Source organism: Hyla sarda, chromosome 11, assembly GCF_029499605.1.
Source record: "Hyla sarda isolate aHylSar1 chromosome 11, aHylSar1.hap1, whole genome shotgun sequence".
NCBI classification, from domain to species: domain Eukaryota; kingdom Metazoa; phylum Chordata; class Amphibia; order Anura; family Hylidae; genus Hyla; species Hyla sarda.
The window spans coordinates 33,042,921-33,060,758 of record NC_079199.1 but is presented as its reverse complement, the minus strand read 5'-3'; the positions used below and the strand labels follow the sequence as shown (position 1 = coordinate 33,060,758).

General features: G+C 44.0%; 1 protein-coding gene across 2 annotated transcripts in view; it reads right to left on the bottom strand.

Annotated features, from left to right (window-relative positions):
• The window catches only part of EIF2AK4 (eukaryotic translation initiation factor 2 alpha kinase 4), a 92,908-nt gene that overhangs the window by 48,612 nt on the left and 26,458 nt on the right, over positions 1 to 17,838 (bottom strand). For both annotated transcript variants that reach the window (XM_056546558.1, XM_056546559.1), the window contains exons 8-12: positions 16,902 to 17,059; positions 14,661 to 15,196; positions 10,804 to 10,913; positions 8,958 to 9,115; positions 7,487 to 7,917 (exon numbers count right to left, since the gene is read on the bottom strand). In XM_056546558.1, coding sequence (XP_056402533.1) covers positions 7,487 to 7,917; positions 8,958 to 9,115; positions 10,804 to 10,913; positions 14,661 to 15,196; positions 16,902 to 17,059 — 1,393 coding nt within the window. The remainder of the gene's footprint in view (positions 1 to 7,486; positions 7,918 to 8,957; positions 9,116 to 10,803; positions 10,914 to 14,660; positions 15,197 to 16,901; positions 17,060 to 17,838) is intronic.

Here is a 17,838-nt window from a genome sequence, read left to right as displayed (position 1 = left end):
TACTCCCTCAAGCGTCTAGAAAAAGTGTATGTGGTAGAGCTTTTCCCACCACAGCAGAGCTGTGCAAAATTCATCATCCTGCTGCACCTTCTTGATAAATAAGATGCACGCTAGTCAAACCCACCACCAAATAAACGTGGGAAAATAGCTCTACCGTAGACATTCTTTGATAAATCTGAGCCTATGCGTCTCATACAGCCAACTCACTTACCAGAAAATAGATGGCGGCTTTGCGCAACCCAACGTGCACATTTATTATAAAGCTATACACTTCTCCCTCAGGTTAGTCTTCGTACACCCTTCCTCGCTCCCTGCCCCTCCTCATGTGGATATTGATCTCTGACTGTTACCTTCCTCTGTACAGGCTACTTATTTGGCTACTGTATCTTTCATTAGCGCCCCTAGCATCTCCTTCCCCTTGCTTATACACAACTCTCTTGGCACTTAGAGATTGTTATACTACTGATTCTAAGATCCTTAAAGGGGTACTCCGCTGCTCAGCATTTGTAACAAACTGTTCCGAATGCGGGAGCCAGGAGCTCGTGACGTCATAGTCCCGCCCCCTCATGATGTCACGCCCTGCCCCCTCAATGCAAGTCTATGGGAGGGGGTGTGACAGCCGTCACACCCCCTCCCATAGACTTGCATTGAGGGGGCAGGACGTGACATCATGAGGGGGCGGGACTATGACATCACGCACTCCTGGCGCTAGCTCCAGCGTTTGGAACAGTTTGTAGCGTTTGGAACAGGAGTATCCCTCCCCTTTAAACGCCATACTTCATTTAGTTTGCTAAATTGGTCTTTCAGTGGGAGAATAAATAGAACACTTAATTCTCTGTAGGACAGGCCAGATTCATTTCCTAGCACCCACAAACAGGAGAGTTCATATAAATGTTTGGTATGGGACCCCAGCTCTTTATTCATATAATATTGTAGACTGAATTAGGCACTCTCGCACATAAATGGTGGTTTTGCTTGAAAATTCAACCATTTTGGCGGGAGGTCATTGCAGCTATGCTTAAAGTTACGGTACCTCAAAGAAGATCCATTTCACACCAGAGATGATTGTTCTTGGTGCTCCATCTCTTGCTAACTACCCTCGCTCCACATGCTTGGCCACACACCAACTCTCAGTGGCTAGACAACCCATTCCGGCACACTGGAGAGCTCTCTTTTTATAAGATTGTCTCATGACACTATATTCTAAAAATTTTTTGTTGTAAATCATGTATTATTCTATACCTCACTATTGTGCTTCTGGCTCCATTATTGCGTTGCAATTAGAAAATTTTCTGTTAATTATATAAAAAAAGAAAAGCGAAGAGGAGAGCAAAGCTACAGTATTAGGAGGTGAGCCCCGTGAGTGGGGTTCAAATCAGAAAAAGTTGTTGCAGGGCATGAATCTATAATTCAGCCTGATGCAACATAACACAAATAATTAAAGTAGGAATGCACCGAAATTTCGGCCGAAAATTATCAGCCGAAAATGCCCCTTTCAGCCTTTTCGGCTAAGGGAATTTCCTGCCGATAATTTCGGTGGGCGTAGCCTACAATAGGGGCGTGGTTTTCAACTTACACTCTTCGGTGTGAGTACCAGCCCCTCACACCAGAGCTGCACCCCCCCCCCCCCCACCCCCCTGGTCTTGTGCAGCTCTGTACAGGCATCACTGACCCATGTGATGTCCGGCATTAACCCTTTAGACACTGTGATCAAAGTTGATTGCGGCATCTAAAATGCCAAAAACAATCTGCAGTAGCTCAGTGGAGCTGATCGGGACAAGCACAGGGTCCCGATCAGCTGAGAGGACGGACGGAGGTTCCCTACCTTCGTCCGTCCTGTGTGATCGGCGCTCCAATAATGCAAGCAGTCTCAGCAGCCTGTAGTAATAGAGCGCCGATAACACTGATCAGTGCTGTGCTATAGCCTCCTATACAATAGCATTGATCAGTGTCCAGAAGTAAAAAATTTAAAAAATTAAAAATAAAAATCACATCTGTATGCCTCCAGCTGTTACAAAACTACAACTCAAAGCATGCCCTACAGCCACTGGCTGTCTGGGCACGCTGGGAGTTGGAGTTGTGCAACAACTAGAGGTACACTGTGGAAAACACTGCCCTATCAGGACAAAAAATATTGTGAAAATAAATTTGTAAAAAAATACAGGCAATAAATGTAAAAAAGAAAACAAAAAAATTACCCCCCTCCCTTTTTCAAATAAAACACATTTGGTAACGCCGCGTGCATAAATGTTCGAACTATTAAAATATAATGTTAATGAAACCACACGGTCAATGGCGTAAATGTAAAAAACGGCCAATGGCCAGAACTGCAGATTTTTGTTCACTTAATGTAGCAGAAAAAAAAGTAAACCAAAAAGTCCCCACCAAAATAAAAATGGTACTGATAAAAAAAAAAAATACAGCACAAAAAAATTGCCCCTATACAACCCCATGTATGTGAAAAATAAGAAAGTTATAGGGGTCAGAAGATAATATTTTAAGCATACTGTTTTTTTTTTTTTTTTTGAGATATAAGGGGGAGATTATTCGCAACATGAAGAGGAAAAATGGAGAAGTTGCCCATAGCAACCAGATAGATGTGTACCCCTATAGTGTGTCCTGGAGACAATGTAAGTGGCAGTGAGGTGGCTCCAAGCCCGACCAGTGCTTTCTATAGCCACCCCGTATGTGTTCCTCTGTCACCTTCAAGTACATCAGTAACTAAAAAATTCTGATAATACAATTTTACACAAACTTTATTGAAAAAAAAAAGTGGGCGGGGCAATGCATTTTCAGTTTCGGTTTTCAGCCAAGCACAGCCTAAATTTTCGGTTTCTGACCAAAATTTCCCTTTCGGTGCATCCCTAAATTAAAGTATTACTAGAATTTAGAAAAAGGCTTCACTACCCAGCTCAGCACTTACTCCGACTCTTTGCAGGAAATAGCCCCCATTATAATGCAGGGCTTGACAAATACCGGGTGCCTGGTTGCCATGGCGAATAGGAATTTTGTGGTGGTGCCCTGGTTTTTCCAATAAGGAGAGTCTATGCTTAAAAAAAAAAATATATATATATATATCAAAAAGAGATCTTGTCCACAGCACCAATTCCAAAAAAGTGAAAATTTTATTCCATAACAGGTGTCAAAACAGCAGCGACGTTTCAGTCAGCTCAACCTGACCTTTCTCAAGCAGTCTGCTTGAGAAAGGTCAGGTTGAGCTGACTGAAACGTTGCTGCTGTTTTGACACCTGTTATGGAATAAAATTTTCACTTTTTTGGAATTGGTGCTGTGGACAAGATCTCTTTTTGCTGTTTAAACTATTTAAGGTCCTCTAACCAAGGATCCAGGATCTGCGTGCACCCCCATACGGATAATCTTTTAAATTGGATGTGCTGCTCTTCTATCTTCTTCTATATATATATATATATATATATATATATATATATATATATATATATGTTTACTTATTTCTGCCTTAAAGTGTACCTGTTCACGAAAACTTTTGATATAAATGTAGATACCATTATAAACTGCTCAAAAGAATAAAAGGGAACACAAACACCACAATGTACCTCCAATCACACTTCTGTGAAATCCCACTGTCCACTCAGGAAGCAATACTGATTGACAATCAATTTCACATGCTGTTGTGCAAATGGAACAGACAACAGGTGGAAATTATAGGAAATTAGCAAGACACTCCCAATAGAAAAGTGGTTCTGCAGGTGTTGACCACAGACCACTTCTCAGTTCCTATGCTTCCTGGCTGATGTTTTGGTCACTTTTGAATGCTGGCGGTGCTTTCACTCTAGTGGTAGCATGAGACAGAGTCTACAACCCACACAAGTGGCTCAGGTAGTGCAGCTCATCCAGGATGGCAAATCAGTGTGAGCTGTGGCAAGGAGGTTTGCTGTGTCTGTCAGCGTAGTGTCCAGAGCATGGAGGCGCTACCAGGAGACAGGCCAGTACATCAGGAGACTTGGAGGAGGCTGTAGGAGCAACAACTCAGCAGCAGGACCGCTGCCTCCGCCTTTGTGCAAGGAGGAGCAGGAGGAGCACTGCCAGAGCCCTGCAAAATGACCTCCAGCAGGCCACAAATGTGCATGTGTCACTCAAACGGTCAGAAACAGACTTCATGAGGGTGGTATGGGGGCCCGACGTCCACAGGTGGGAATTGTGCTTACAGCCCAACACCATGCAGGACGTTTGGCATTTGCCAGAAAACACCAAGATTGGCAAATTCACCACTGGTGCCCTGTGCTTTTCACAGATGAAAGCAGGTTCACACTGAGCACGTGACAGATGTGACAGAGTCTGGAGACACCGTGGAGAAAGTTCTGCTGCCTGCAACATCCTCCAGCATGACTGGTTTGGTGGTGGGTCAGTAATGGTGTGTGGTGGCATTTCTTTGGGGGGGGGGCGCACAGCCCTCCATGTGCTTCCCTGAGGTAGCCTGACTGCCATTAGGTACCGAGATGAGATCCTCAGACCCCTTGTGAGACCATATACTGGTGCGGTTGGCCCTGGATTCCTCCTAATCCAAGACAATCCTAGACCTCATGTGGCTGGAGTGTGTCAGCAGTTCCTGCAAGAGGAAGACATTGATGCTATGGACTGGCCACCCGTTCCCCAGACCTGTCAGCACATTCAGCTATGTAAAGACGAAAGTATTTCACACGATTAGTTCATCCAGTCAGATCTATTAGATGTGTTATCTTAGTGTTCCCTTTAATTTTTTGAGAAGTGTATGTATATTTGTAATATACATTGGTTTATTGTCCTCAGTGCACAGATCCCTCCTTGTCCACCCACATTTCCTGTATTTGGACTCCTCACAGAGACACACATGCAATAGCTATAGGGACAAAAATATACACATTTTTAAACCAATGTATATTACATATATAGATATAATGGTATTCATTACATTACATAAAAAGTTTTTGTTAACGACAGATACACTTTAACTTTAACTCCTGTGCCGATCACCCTTCTCCCTGCAGTGAATGCGAGTTGATAACTGGTTTTATTAAAAAAGTTTAATAAAAAAAAAAAAAGATGGAAACTTATTATAGTGACACAATGTGTCTGTTATTACTGACCCACAGGGGGAAGATAGGGGACAATAGTCACTGACACAGGGAGAGAAGAGGGGACATTAATGACTGATCACATGACGTTACACTGTGTTACGTAACATTACATGACGAGCAGAACCCTGGCTCCAAACTATTTTTTGCTGACTACTAGATTTGTAATAAATTTGTCACGGCCTGCTATAAGGCACTGCTGCTATATGTACAGCTCAAAGCTTATATCTTGATTCCTTCTTTCTTTTGGAGGCAATTTTTAAACCTCCAAAGATATGCATACAAGTTACAATATCATCATTGTATGATATAAGAAGCATATAAGAGACATTTAGGCTTATTTTTAAGGGATACTATGTTTGTATGACCACACTATCATATCAGTGAACAATAAAGGGGGGTACATTTCTGTAAATGTCTTACCCATTAGTTCGCAGCCTGAACACATTTCATAGTTATACAAGAGCAGAATGTTCCAGGCACAAAATGTAAAACTAAAAGGCAGATTCATCAGTAAGTTCAGAAATTGTATTTGACCTTTCCTAAATAACCTTTAAAACATAATGTAATTTGGACACCATTAACCTCTCAGTGATGTACCCAGCAGGAATTAGTCTTAAAAAGCTCCCTGTAGTGCCAGCCCTGAATGGCATATCAGATTAGTGCAGCATGACTGTTCCTGCCTCTGTGGATTCTGGGTAACAACCAATGCGCAGGCTGCGACTACACCCATGACACCCACCTTCATAAAAATGATAAAATAGGGGCAGGCAATTCATTGAAAAACAATCAAAAATCTTGAAAGGAAGTCCAAGGGTAAAAGGAAAGATAGGAGATTTGTTGGGTGTTAAACATAATGGTAGTAAATTCTGTTTAAAAAAAAATAAAATAAAAAAAATGCACCAGTATTTCTTGTTGACATTGTCAATCACTTGAAAAAAGCATTTTTCATTTTTGTCATTGACTTCTACTATTTCAATTACTTTATTGGTTATCAATAAAACAATGGTGTGCGGGCAATCACAGAGCGGTCATTCAGGCTGCACAAACAGGTGCAAAGATGTAGGCATAATTACGGGGGATGCCCCGATACAGACACTGGTATAGGTGGGAGTACTTGTACTAATGTGAATGTCTCCATTACTCCTACAGATAACTGCAGACCATAAAAATGTATTCCTCTCACCTTCCTTCCTCTCCCATGCTGAGGCCCATTGTTTGCTGTTATCCGGAGTGGTGCAGGACCTGCCGTGCGATTAAATGAGAAGGTCCTGCACCACTAACAAAGAGGAAAATGGAGATGCCTCAGCGCAGGAGCAGAGGGCAGACTAGTATGTGGCATGCACAGCTCATTCAGTGGTACAGTTTACTTGTGCTCTCAGGATTGGTGGGAGTCCCGGCAGTCCAACCCCATCAATTCTTTAGCTATCCCTTGTCCTACAGTCAGGGTGTAACTTGCTCAATCCATGTAAAGAGGGGGTCTCAGTTGTGTAGTGATCGGCTGTTCACACACACACAAAAAAAAATTTTAAAAAAAACTGCCGAGTGATCTTCCCTGCAATGGTCATGGCAGGGTAAATGGAAAATTACATGGAAATTGAAAGAAATGGTCATTTATGTAATGGAAAGAGGGCCCAGGCCTGCAAGAACTGCTCACTGTTTTGACCCATAAAGGAAGTCCCCTCTATAGCATTCATATGGCCTTATAAAAACACATGAACAGGAGCATCTTAAAGGGCTTATCCACCATAAGGTGATTTTAGTACGTACCTGGCAGACAGTAATGGACATGCTTAGGAAGGATCTGCGCATGTCTTGGGGCTAAATGGCTATGTTGTGAGATTACCATAACACTGTGGATAGCTTTTTGTGAACTGGTATTTCCTGCTTGAGTTGTCTTCTTTTGCCTACAAATCCCATAATTCCATTTTCCTCCCTCCCACACATCAGCCACCCCACCCATTGAAACATAAATGAGCTGCATCCATTCAAAAGACCTGTGGTTTTCAATCAGGGTGCCTACAGCTGTTGCATTAGTTGAAGATTGATCTCTCTCCCACCAAGCGATCCCTCCACCCATTGAACCAGACAGGCTCCCTGTCATCAGCTGACTAGTGAGGTCTGGCCCCTGCCGCATTGCAACCTGGGAAAAATCTGAGACAACAGTAATTTTGTATGCTGTTAAAAATAAATATTGGGGCGATAATCACAGAAGAATTGTGAGAAAACCGTCACACACAGGTACAGACGATATATTATGAACTACTACACTAACTTTACAGCCCAAGAAGCATAGTCAGATTTAAAAAAAAATCCTGAAATACCCCTTTAAGTTTAGGACACAGCTGCTTCCAATAGGATGGTTTAAAAGATAAATGAACATTAATGAACTTACAAGAATGATGGAGAAAAGACCCCCTCCACATCATCATCGTCGTCATCCTCATCTTCATCACTTGAATCCTGATCAGAATTTTTACAGTGTGCACTTGATGACCGTTCACAAGATGTGCTCCACTCCACTGAGCTGGACATTATGGGGGCCGGAGCATTGGCCTCAATGTCATCAGCTAGACCAAACTCATTTTTCACCACCTGCTCCGGCTTCACTACCACTTTCTTGTCTACTGGAGTCTCAGGTTTAGGAGTATTGGAAGATGGAATTTCATGTTTTTCAATCCAGGCATTGAAGTACCTCACTATATTTTCATGGTTGAGTCGAGACAACAGCGTCACTTCACCTTTAATTCTCCTGAAATGTTTGCTGGCAGGATTAATCTGAACCCGTTTTACAGCATAATAGCAGCCATCCAGCTTGTTCTGCACCTACAGTAAATATGGAAGACAGTGATTTCAGTAAGATTATTTACCTGGACGTAAATATAAAATTAGATTTCAAGATTTTGAGGACATTCACTACATGCAATCAGTGAAAAGTCTGGAAACCCCATAGACATAGTCGGCCAGTGCCATCAAAATTGGAAGGTTCCGCTGACATTTATCTAAAGTACCGTATTTTTCACCGTATAAGACGCACTTTTTCTTCCCCAAAACTGGGGGGGGGGGGGAGATGGTGCATCTTATATGGCGAATACACACCTATCGGGTCGGTCCCTGCGGCCATCAACGGCCGGGACCCGCGGCTAATACAGGACATCACCAATCGCGGTGATGCCCTGTATTAACCCTTCAGACGCGGAGTTCAAAGCTGACCGCCGCGTCTGAAGCCAAGGTGACACTAACCCGGCTGCTTAGTCGGGCTGCTCAGGACCGCCGCGGTGAAATCGACATCATCACGTCCTTCGACATCATCACGTTGTCGCGCACGCCGTCCCGTCATCCAATAGGAGCGGCATGCGTAGCGACGTGATGACGGCGACGGAGAGCGTGGATCCCGGGGAAGAAGACGTCCGGAGCGTCGGGGACGCAGCGACAGCGATGGAGCGACATCCAGGGCAGCGGTGACTAGCGGTGACGGGTCCGGAATGGTGGGGACACGTGAGTACTACCTCCTATACCAGTGGTCTTTAACCTGCGGACCTCCAGATGTTGCAAAACTACAACTCCCAGCATGCCCGGACAGCCAACGTTGGCTGTCCGGGCATGCTGGGAGTTGTAGTTTTGCAACATCTAGAGGTCCGCAGGTTGAAGATCCCTGTTGGGTGCAGAATCTTTTTTTTCTAGATTTTGCCCCTTTAAAATTGGGTGCGTCTTATATGCCGGTGCGTCCTATAGGGCGAAAAATACAGTACTAAGAATAAGATCTTGGGAGAAGAATACAGATTAATCAAGAATCCTTCTGATGTTAATTTTATATTTCTATAACTCAAAAATGGGTTTTCATTGAATAAAAACAGAGGTGTTACCTTAATAACTGCTCCAAATGCCCCTCTACCGAGCATCTGTAATTCTTCAAACTCACTGAAGTAGCGAGACAGCTGCCTTTGTGATTCTATGTGGAATGCTGCATTTGATATGGATGTGCTGGGTATCACAGTCTCTGTGCAATCGACACCTGTGTAATCTGGGAAAAAAGCAACAGAAAATGTACTCCAGGGGGAGATTTATCAAACCATGTGCAGAGGAAGGGTTGACCAGTTGCTCATAGCAACCAATCAGATGGCTTCTTTTATTTTTCAAAGGTCTTTTTAAAAGCTAAAGAAGCGATCTGATTGGTTGCTATGGGCAACTGATCAACTTCTCCTCTGCACAGATTTTGATAAATCTCCCCCAGGAGTCTAGTCCAGTTAATCTTATGAAGAAAACGGTTCAATCAGGAAACGCTATATCTAAAGCAGAGAGGCACTACAATGCTATGGAATTGTACTCCCAGCATTTTTCTTTAAAAGGAGTACTCCAGGGAAATTAAGAAAAATAATAATACCCCAAAGCCACCACAATACCTGTTCTGTGTCCACTGTAGTTATTCATGTGGTTTTGGCAGCCCCTGATGTCTCCTAAATATTATTTTTCCTTGCTTACAGCAGACTACATCTCCCAGAAGTCAGTGCAGCTCTGTGTAATGGCTGCCAGCCAATTGCTTTCACTATCTCTGTGCATGCTGTGTAGTTGTATACACACTGTACAGGTCTTTTCTTTCAAACTATCCTCTCCCCCCCCAGCAATAAATCATGCTGTGCTCTGAATGGCAGCAGTCAGTGATAAGATCTACACAGGAAAAATGCAGTTTATGACTGAAAATCTTCTCTGAACTTCTCTCATGGCTCACAAGCTCCTCACACAGGGAGAGGAGGGGAGGTGTGGCAATACAGCCAGAGCTCTAGACCAGACTGAAATCACGTGATGTTGTCTTGAAAGGAGGGGCTAGGTCTCACTGAGGAGACAAGGTGGATCTTGAATGGCGTTTTTCTCTCACTCCCTGACAGGTAAAAAGACAGGTAAAGTGACAGGCAAAAGAAGCAAACTGCTGTATATAGCTAATGAATGATATTTAGACAAATACATAGGTTGGTGAGAGGGAAAGGATGGGCTATGGATTTAGTTCCCCGGAGTACCCCTTTAAGACTGGGTTCACATGGCTGAAAATGTGCAAAATCTCCACCCGGAAAAAACTGGCAGATATTCGGCACACTTGAATGATCCGGCAGGCTCTTGGACCGCTTGGAAGTGCGCCGTCTCATAGACAACAATGCATTGCCGAGCGGAATCCGCAGAAAGTCTATTCTTTTTGCAGATGCAGGAACCGGTATTTTCGCTGTGTGCACAATGCATCAAAATTCCATTAAAATCAATGAAGCTCTGCTGCAGTAGAATTTTAGTGCGGAATATTCCTGCAGAATTCCAGAAGGAAATTCTGCCGTGTAAACATAGCCTAAATCTTGAATTTCATTGTGATGTAAGATTTTAAAAGGTGTATTCTGGGCATACACACCTGTTTCGATCACTTGCAGCTGTGGTTCCGAAGGCATTCCACTTCCTGTGAGATTTCTTTCCTGCAGGAAATGCCTGCTCAACCAATCTCTAGCCACAGTGGAGTCTTGCCTCTGTCATTGGCTGAGCGGGCATTTCCTGCAGTGAACAATATTTTACAAGAAGCAGGGAGCCATAGAGCGGGGAAATCAGGGCAGGAGAGTATGGTTTCTTTTAGAATTTGAAAACAGCCTGTATCCACTCTAAGACCTTTTTTATTCCTAAAAATATCCCTTTGAAAAAACAAAAGCATTTCCAACAAATTATTTTCAATGTGCTCACCGTCTGGGCTTTCTTCACTTATGGAACATTTTTGTGGAGGAGGATTGATAAAGCTGTGCCCCAGTAACTGCTGAGCAGTCCAGCGCTCCTTGTCTTCGAGGCACACGCACCTGATCAGAGAATAGAAAAAGTGTTGTTGAGATATCATGGACTTTAGGTGAATATCATTTCATGATGTGGGAGTTCATAGAACTTTTGTCAATTATAATATATCGGCCAGCGGTACTCAACTGGCGGACCGCGGTCCAGATCCGGTTGAGGGAACCGGCCAGAGGTGGCAGCCGCTGTCCTGGCATTCATATGCATTGGTGTCTTTTAGACACCAATACAGATGAATAGCTGAGCGCTGCCGGAGAGAGGGAACACTGTGCTTCCTGCCCAAACCAATGGTGCAGGTGGTGTGATTAACACTTCCTGCATCATCTGCTCTGGCCAGGCCTGACGAGAAGAGGCCAGAGCAGTGGAGCAGCGCGGGACCTAGGACAAAGAGGCAACAAGACCAGGCTGTCCACAGGGCCAGCAATCTGAAAGTAATGATGATGGGGGGGGGGGGGGTTATTTTTTAGGGCAGATGGGGATAAATCGATCTGGGGGACATCAAAGTGAAAATAAGAATGATGCAGGGGTTTTGGAGGTGGGGGGGTTAGGGCAGAAGGGATAAATGGGTCTGGGGGGCATAAATGTGAAAATAAGAATGATGCAGGAGTCTTGGGGGGAGGGTGGTGGTGTTAAGAGTTGGAAGGGGATAAAGGGGTCTGGGGGGCATAAAAGTGAAAAGAATGATACAGGGGTCTTGGGGGGGGGTGTTCGGGTAGAAGGGGGCAAAGGCGTCTGGGGTAAGAATGATGCAAGGGTCTTGGGAGGGGTGTTAGGGCAGGAGATATAGGGGTCTGCGGGGCAGAAAAGTGTAAGGAAGAATCATACAAGGTCCTTGGGGGGGGGGGGGGGGGGAGTGTTAGGGCAGAAGGGGACAGAGGGGTCTAAGGGGGCAGAAAAGTTTAAAGAAGAATGACGCAGGGGTCTTGGTGGGTGGGGAGTGTTAGTGCAGAAGGGGACAGAGGGGTCGGGGGGGGACAGAAAAGTGTAAAAAAGGATGATAGAGGGGCAGGAGTCTGGATGAGGTCTTAGGGGGTCAGAGGAGTCCAGATGAGGACAGAGGAGTCTGGATGAGGACTTAGGGGGTCAGAGGAGTCTGGGGGGGGATCTGAAGGAGGATGGAAAAGATGGGTCTGGAAGAGGACCTAGGGATCTGGGGGGACTTCAGGCTCATCCACATTGAGGATATTCTGCTGCCGGAAATCTGCTTGCAGCAGAGTCCAAATGTTTTCAATGGGTTTTACATCCATTGCACCAGCAGAATGGACGTAAAACCCAAGAACGCACATGTTCGTTCTTTGGGTGGATGTCCATTCTGCTGGTGGAATTCCGTTGGACTGCATAGTCATCTATAGAGATGGCGCACATCCGTGCAGTCCTACTGCCAATGGCTTCAGTGGCGCCTGGAGCAAGCGGACATTCCACTGACTAAATGTCCACAGTGTGAATAAGCCCTTAGGGGTCTGCAGGAGGAGGGGGAAATGGGTCTGGGGGGAGTAGTAGGTTGGGATTCTGACAAACCGAGGAAACCATTTCTGGCAGTATTATTTTTAGGGGTCATGATGTCTGGCAGGGTTATATTTATGGTTGTCATACAGAGGATGAGGATCTGCTAGCAAAGTAACCAATGATGTCCGGGCATCAGACTCTGCCAAGAAGATGGAGCTGAAAGAAGACAAGGACCAGATGAAGAAGAAAAGGAAAGACAACAGAGAAGACGTCTCCTGAGAGTCATTATACAATTGTTTATGCTGCCTGACTGTCGCATCAGAGCTGGAGTCCCTTGTCATTTCTGCAGTGATGATGGGCGACACTGAACCCCAATCTGTGGCTCTTCAACTGTTACAAAACTACAACTCCCATAATGCCTGAAGCTTTGCAGGCATGATGGGAGTTGTAGCTTTGCAACAGCTAAAGAGCCACTTAAACCAAGGTGAATTTGGAGTATGAAGCCTATGTTATTTTAATGGGTGTCTGCCTTCTGCGACACCCACCGTAAAAAAAATGGGCTGTGTAGTCCAATATGTCTGGACCTATTTTTGCTCCCATTCCGGCCCTGGAAGTATGTGTATTACAGGAATTTCCCAACCTTTATCTCTACAGTTGTTTCAAAACTACAACTCCCATCATGGCAATTGTAATATTGGGGGGGCAACTCATTCGTTGTTTTAAGGGACACAGAGGTATAATTCGCTTCAGGGCACAGTGCCAATATAATATTTGGGAGCCCGGCATGTGGTAGTTTTATACTCAGGAGAACAGTGTGAGGCAGCAATATAATCAGGGGCACAATTTGTGGCAGTATTATATCAGGGGAATAGTGTTTAACAGAATTCTATTTAGGTATACAGCATGTGGAAGTATTATAGTCGGGTCGAAAGTGTGTGACAGTAATTATACCAGTGGGTGCGATGTGTATAGTATTTTAAAATAACAGTTAGGTCTCTCATTAGTAACTTGCAGACTGCAGACGCAATTCACATATATCAGTGGCATGTAGTTACATGCTTTACAAGTTATTGAGCACAATATAGAGAGACCACCTGTTGGGTTTTTAACAATAGGCACAGTAATAAAAGTTAGGTTTTACGTTTAAAATTAATTTAATGGATGGTAAATTTAGGGTACTAGTGACCACTGATGTGGTCAATTGTAAATAAAGTGTATAACAAATTACCCTCGATCCATAGGTCCTTTTGTGATAGTAATTATACCAGGGGCACAGTATGTGGAAGTTACATATTCAGGGGCACAGTGTGTGGCAGTATTATGCCAGGGGCACCGTATGTGGCAGTAGTATATTCAGGTGCACAGTGTGTGGCAGTATTATACCAGAAGCACAGTATATGGCAGTTAAATATTCAGGGGCACAGTGTGTGGCAATATTATACCAGGGGCACAGTGTGTGGCAGTATTATACCAGGGGCACAGTGTGTGGCAGTATTATACCAGGGGCACCGTGTGTGGCAGTAGTATATTCAGGTGCACAGTGTGTGGCAATATTATACCAGAAGCACAGTATATGGCAGTTATATATTCAGGTGCACAGTGTGTGGCAATATTATACCAGGGGCACAGTGTGTGGCAGTATTATACCAGGGGCACAGTGTGTGGCAGTATTATACCAGGGGCACAGTGTGTGGCAGTATTATACCAGGGGCACAGTGTGTGGCAGTATTATACCAGGGGCACAGTGTGTGGCAGTATTATACCAGGGGCACAGTGTGTGGCAGTATTATACCAGGGGCACAGTGTGTGGCAGTATTATACCAGGGGCACAGTGTGTGGCAGTATTATACCAGGGGCACAGTGTGTGGCAGTATTATACCAGGGGCACAGTGTGTGGCAGTATTATACCAGGGGCACCATATGTGGCAGTAGTATATTCAGGTGCACAGTGTGTGACAGTAATTATACCAGGGGCACAGTATGTGGCAGTTATATATATATTCAGGGGCACAGTGTGTGGCAGTATTATACCAGGGGCACAGTGTGTGGCAGTATTATACCAGGGGCACAGTGTGTGGCAGTTGGAGAACGATTATAACTTATTAAGTACTAATTATGTTCTACAACAGGCAGCGCCTATTTCTGGTATGGCACTGCAGCCGCTAGGTGTGAACCAGGTCCTAGCATTTAGCTCGGACCTTCACCGGATGGCAGACCTGGAAAAGCGGACCCCTACAAAAAGTAGTTGAGTACTCCTGATATAGGCCATGTGTCTATGACCTAAAAATCTGGTCAATATAAATCTTACTTACTTTTCCAAAAAATCCTGAAAATCTGCAGGCAGCTCACTGGGTACTTTGACTGGATATTCTTTAGCTACTTTTCCCTGACTAAGGGACAGCAACAAGAGGCCAAGCTTCCATATGTCTCCTTTTTTGCCTGTTTTGCTTGGAAGAGCATCATCGCTAAAACGGACTTTGGTTTGTTCAAAAACATCCTCTTTGCAGATATCAGCAAGCCGCTTGGAAAGGCTATAGTCTGTTACCTTGACTCTCCCATCACTGGTCACCAGCACACTGGAGGCACATAACACTTTGTGTACCACTGAATTACTATGCAAAAAGTCCAGAGCGGACAGAAGCTGTTTTGTATAGATTCTGAGTTGGTCCACAGGAACGGGAATATCCTGTTCAAGGAAGCAGGAGAGCTCAGAACCATTCACATGCTCCGCTATGATTCCGACAGAAATGGAATCTACATTTTCTTCAACTCGCATGGCGAGATAATGCACAATATTCGGATGACTAAGTTTGATGAGGGAATTAAACTCTGCTTCTGCACCTTGAATCTATTAGATAAAAAGTAAATATTATTAATCATAATAATATTAAATTAAACAGAAAATCTGTATTCTTACAGTATATTGTCACATTACGTGCGCCATAAATAAAGGATGTTAATAAGCCCCACAGAACTGAGCGAATCTGTTTTCATGAATGTAATTAAATCGTTCTCCAAGGATGAAAATACTTGACAGAAATCCAGGTTACCCTTGGCAGCTCTGCAATACATTTCAGTGTAATTTCATGCCTTTGGATGAGAACAAATACAAAGGAATGGGATGGAGTAATAAATTGATAAAAATATGACTTTATTGATAATTCATTACATATTAAAAACAAGAAAAGACATCATAAAAAGGGAGAAAACAACTTGTGGTGGAAAAGAGGGCGTCACTCCAGAAGGTCCACAATGTATACTATGGTATTGAATACATTTCATAAGTGGCACTACTGCTCATTCTATTGCACAATCCCATAGAGGATATACCTCAACAACTATAAAGTGCCTAGAGACAGTATACATACCAATAAATAAAATCAAAGTGCAAATACAAGAGGGACCGCTGGAGAGACGCCACCCCAACGTACGTTTCGTGGGGGACGAAGGACAACCCGAAACGTACGTTGGGGTGGCGTCTCTCCAGCGGTCCCGCTTGTATTTGCACCTTGATTCTATTTATTGGTATGTATACTGTCTCTAGGCACTTTATAGTTGTTGAGGTATATCCTCTATGGGATTGTGCAATAGAATGAGCAGTAGTGCCACTTATGAAATGTATTCAATACCATAGTATACATTGTGGACCTTCTGGAGTGACGCCCTCTTTTCCACCACAAGTTGTTTTCTCCCTTTTTATGATTAGTGTTGCTCGCGAATATTCGCAATTCGAATATTATTCGCGAATATCGCATATTTGCGAATTCCGCGAATATAGCGCTATATATTCGTAATTACGAATATTTTATTTTTTTTTCACAGTACACATCACAGTGATCATCCCTCTCTGCTTCCAGCTTGTGTGATGTAAAGAAGGCTCTAATACTACTGTGTGAGATTGGCATGCGAAAATTCGCATATACGAAAATTAGCATATGCGAATTTTTGCATACGCGAATTTTCGCATATGCTAATTTTGTATATGTTAATTTTCGCATACGCGAAGTTTCGCATATGCTAATTTTGTATATGTTAATTTTCGCATATGCGAAAATAAAACGAGAATATTACGAATATGCAAATATATGACGAATATTCGTCCATATATTCGCGAATATTCGCGAATTCGAATGTGGCCTATGCCGCTCAACACTATTTATGATGTCTTTTCTTGTTTTTAATATGTAATGAATTATCAATAAAGTCATATTTTTATCAATGTATTACTCCATCCCATTCCTTTGTATTTGTCCTTAGTATAAGGAGTGTATAGTAGGGCCATATGTAACAACACTATATATAGGTATCATAGATCCCTAATTATAATAATATATAGTATACGGTGCCATAATTTTGGCTTTGGATGAGAACATACACCCTATGCATTTCAGGATGACCTTAGTGATAGCAACTTGTCAGTTCTGCTAAATCACTAGATCATTCAGGACATACAAAGGAAGTGCAGTCTTTAGTTAGTGTCAAATGGCTCTGCATAAGACCAGCACAAATAGATATGTAAAACAATAGACTGGCACAGACTCGCACCCGCTTACCTGCTTTTTACACTTGTCAACTTTTTCTCTTTCTTGACTGGTAAGAAACTTGCCCATCTTCTTTTGCCATTGTAGAACCCATTCATAAATGACAACAAAATGCCCAGATGTAATTTCTAACCCATTATAAATGGCTTTCCCTAGTTGCTCATCCTTTCCTGGAATGTACAGAATTAATTTATCAGTACGGTATAAGTAACACTAATTCTTCCATTAAATCATAAGTAGGGCTGGGCGGTATACCGGTTCATACCGAATAACGACATTTTTGGGCTGCACGATATGAATTTTCCCCATACCGCAATACCGGTTGGGCCCCTCCCCCTTGGGAATGAATGAATTATCAGCCCAGCGCTGTCCCCATCGGGGAACTAATCATATGTGACCCGCCAGCGCTGTTCTGCTCTCCCCCCCCCCCCAAATCATGTGACCCGCCAGCGCTGTTCTGCTCTCTCCCCCCCCCCCCAAATCATGTGACCCACCAGCGCTGTTCTGCTCCCCTCCCCCCCCAATTAATAATCAGCCCAGCGGGGTACTACTCATATATGTCACCCGCAAGCACTGCCCTCCTCCTCTTTGTTGCGGGCCGCCTGCGCTGGAACTCTATACTGTACGCCAGTGGTCTCCAACCTGCGGACCTCCGGATGTTGCAAAACTACAACTCCCAGCATGCCCGGACAGCCAACGGCTGTCCGGGCATGCTGGGAGTTGTAGTTTAGCAACAGCTGGAGGTCCGCAGGTTGGAGACCACTACTGTACGCTGTATCCCTATGCCCGGGCTGCAAAAGATAAAGAATATAAACTTTAACTTACCTACGTCGGCCTTACGCTGGGGATGGGAACGTCGGACCGCCGTCAGCCTATCACCGGCCGGAGCGATGTCCCGCCCCGGCCAGTAATAGGCTGAGTCCACTGTCATGTAAGGAGCTCTGGCCGG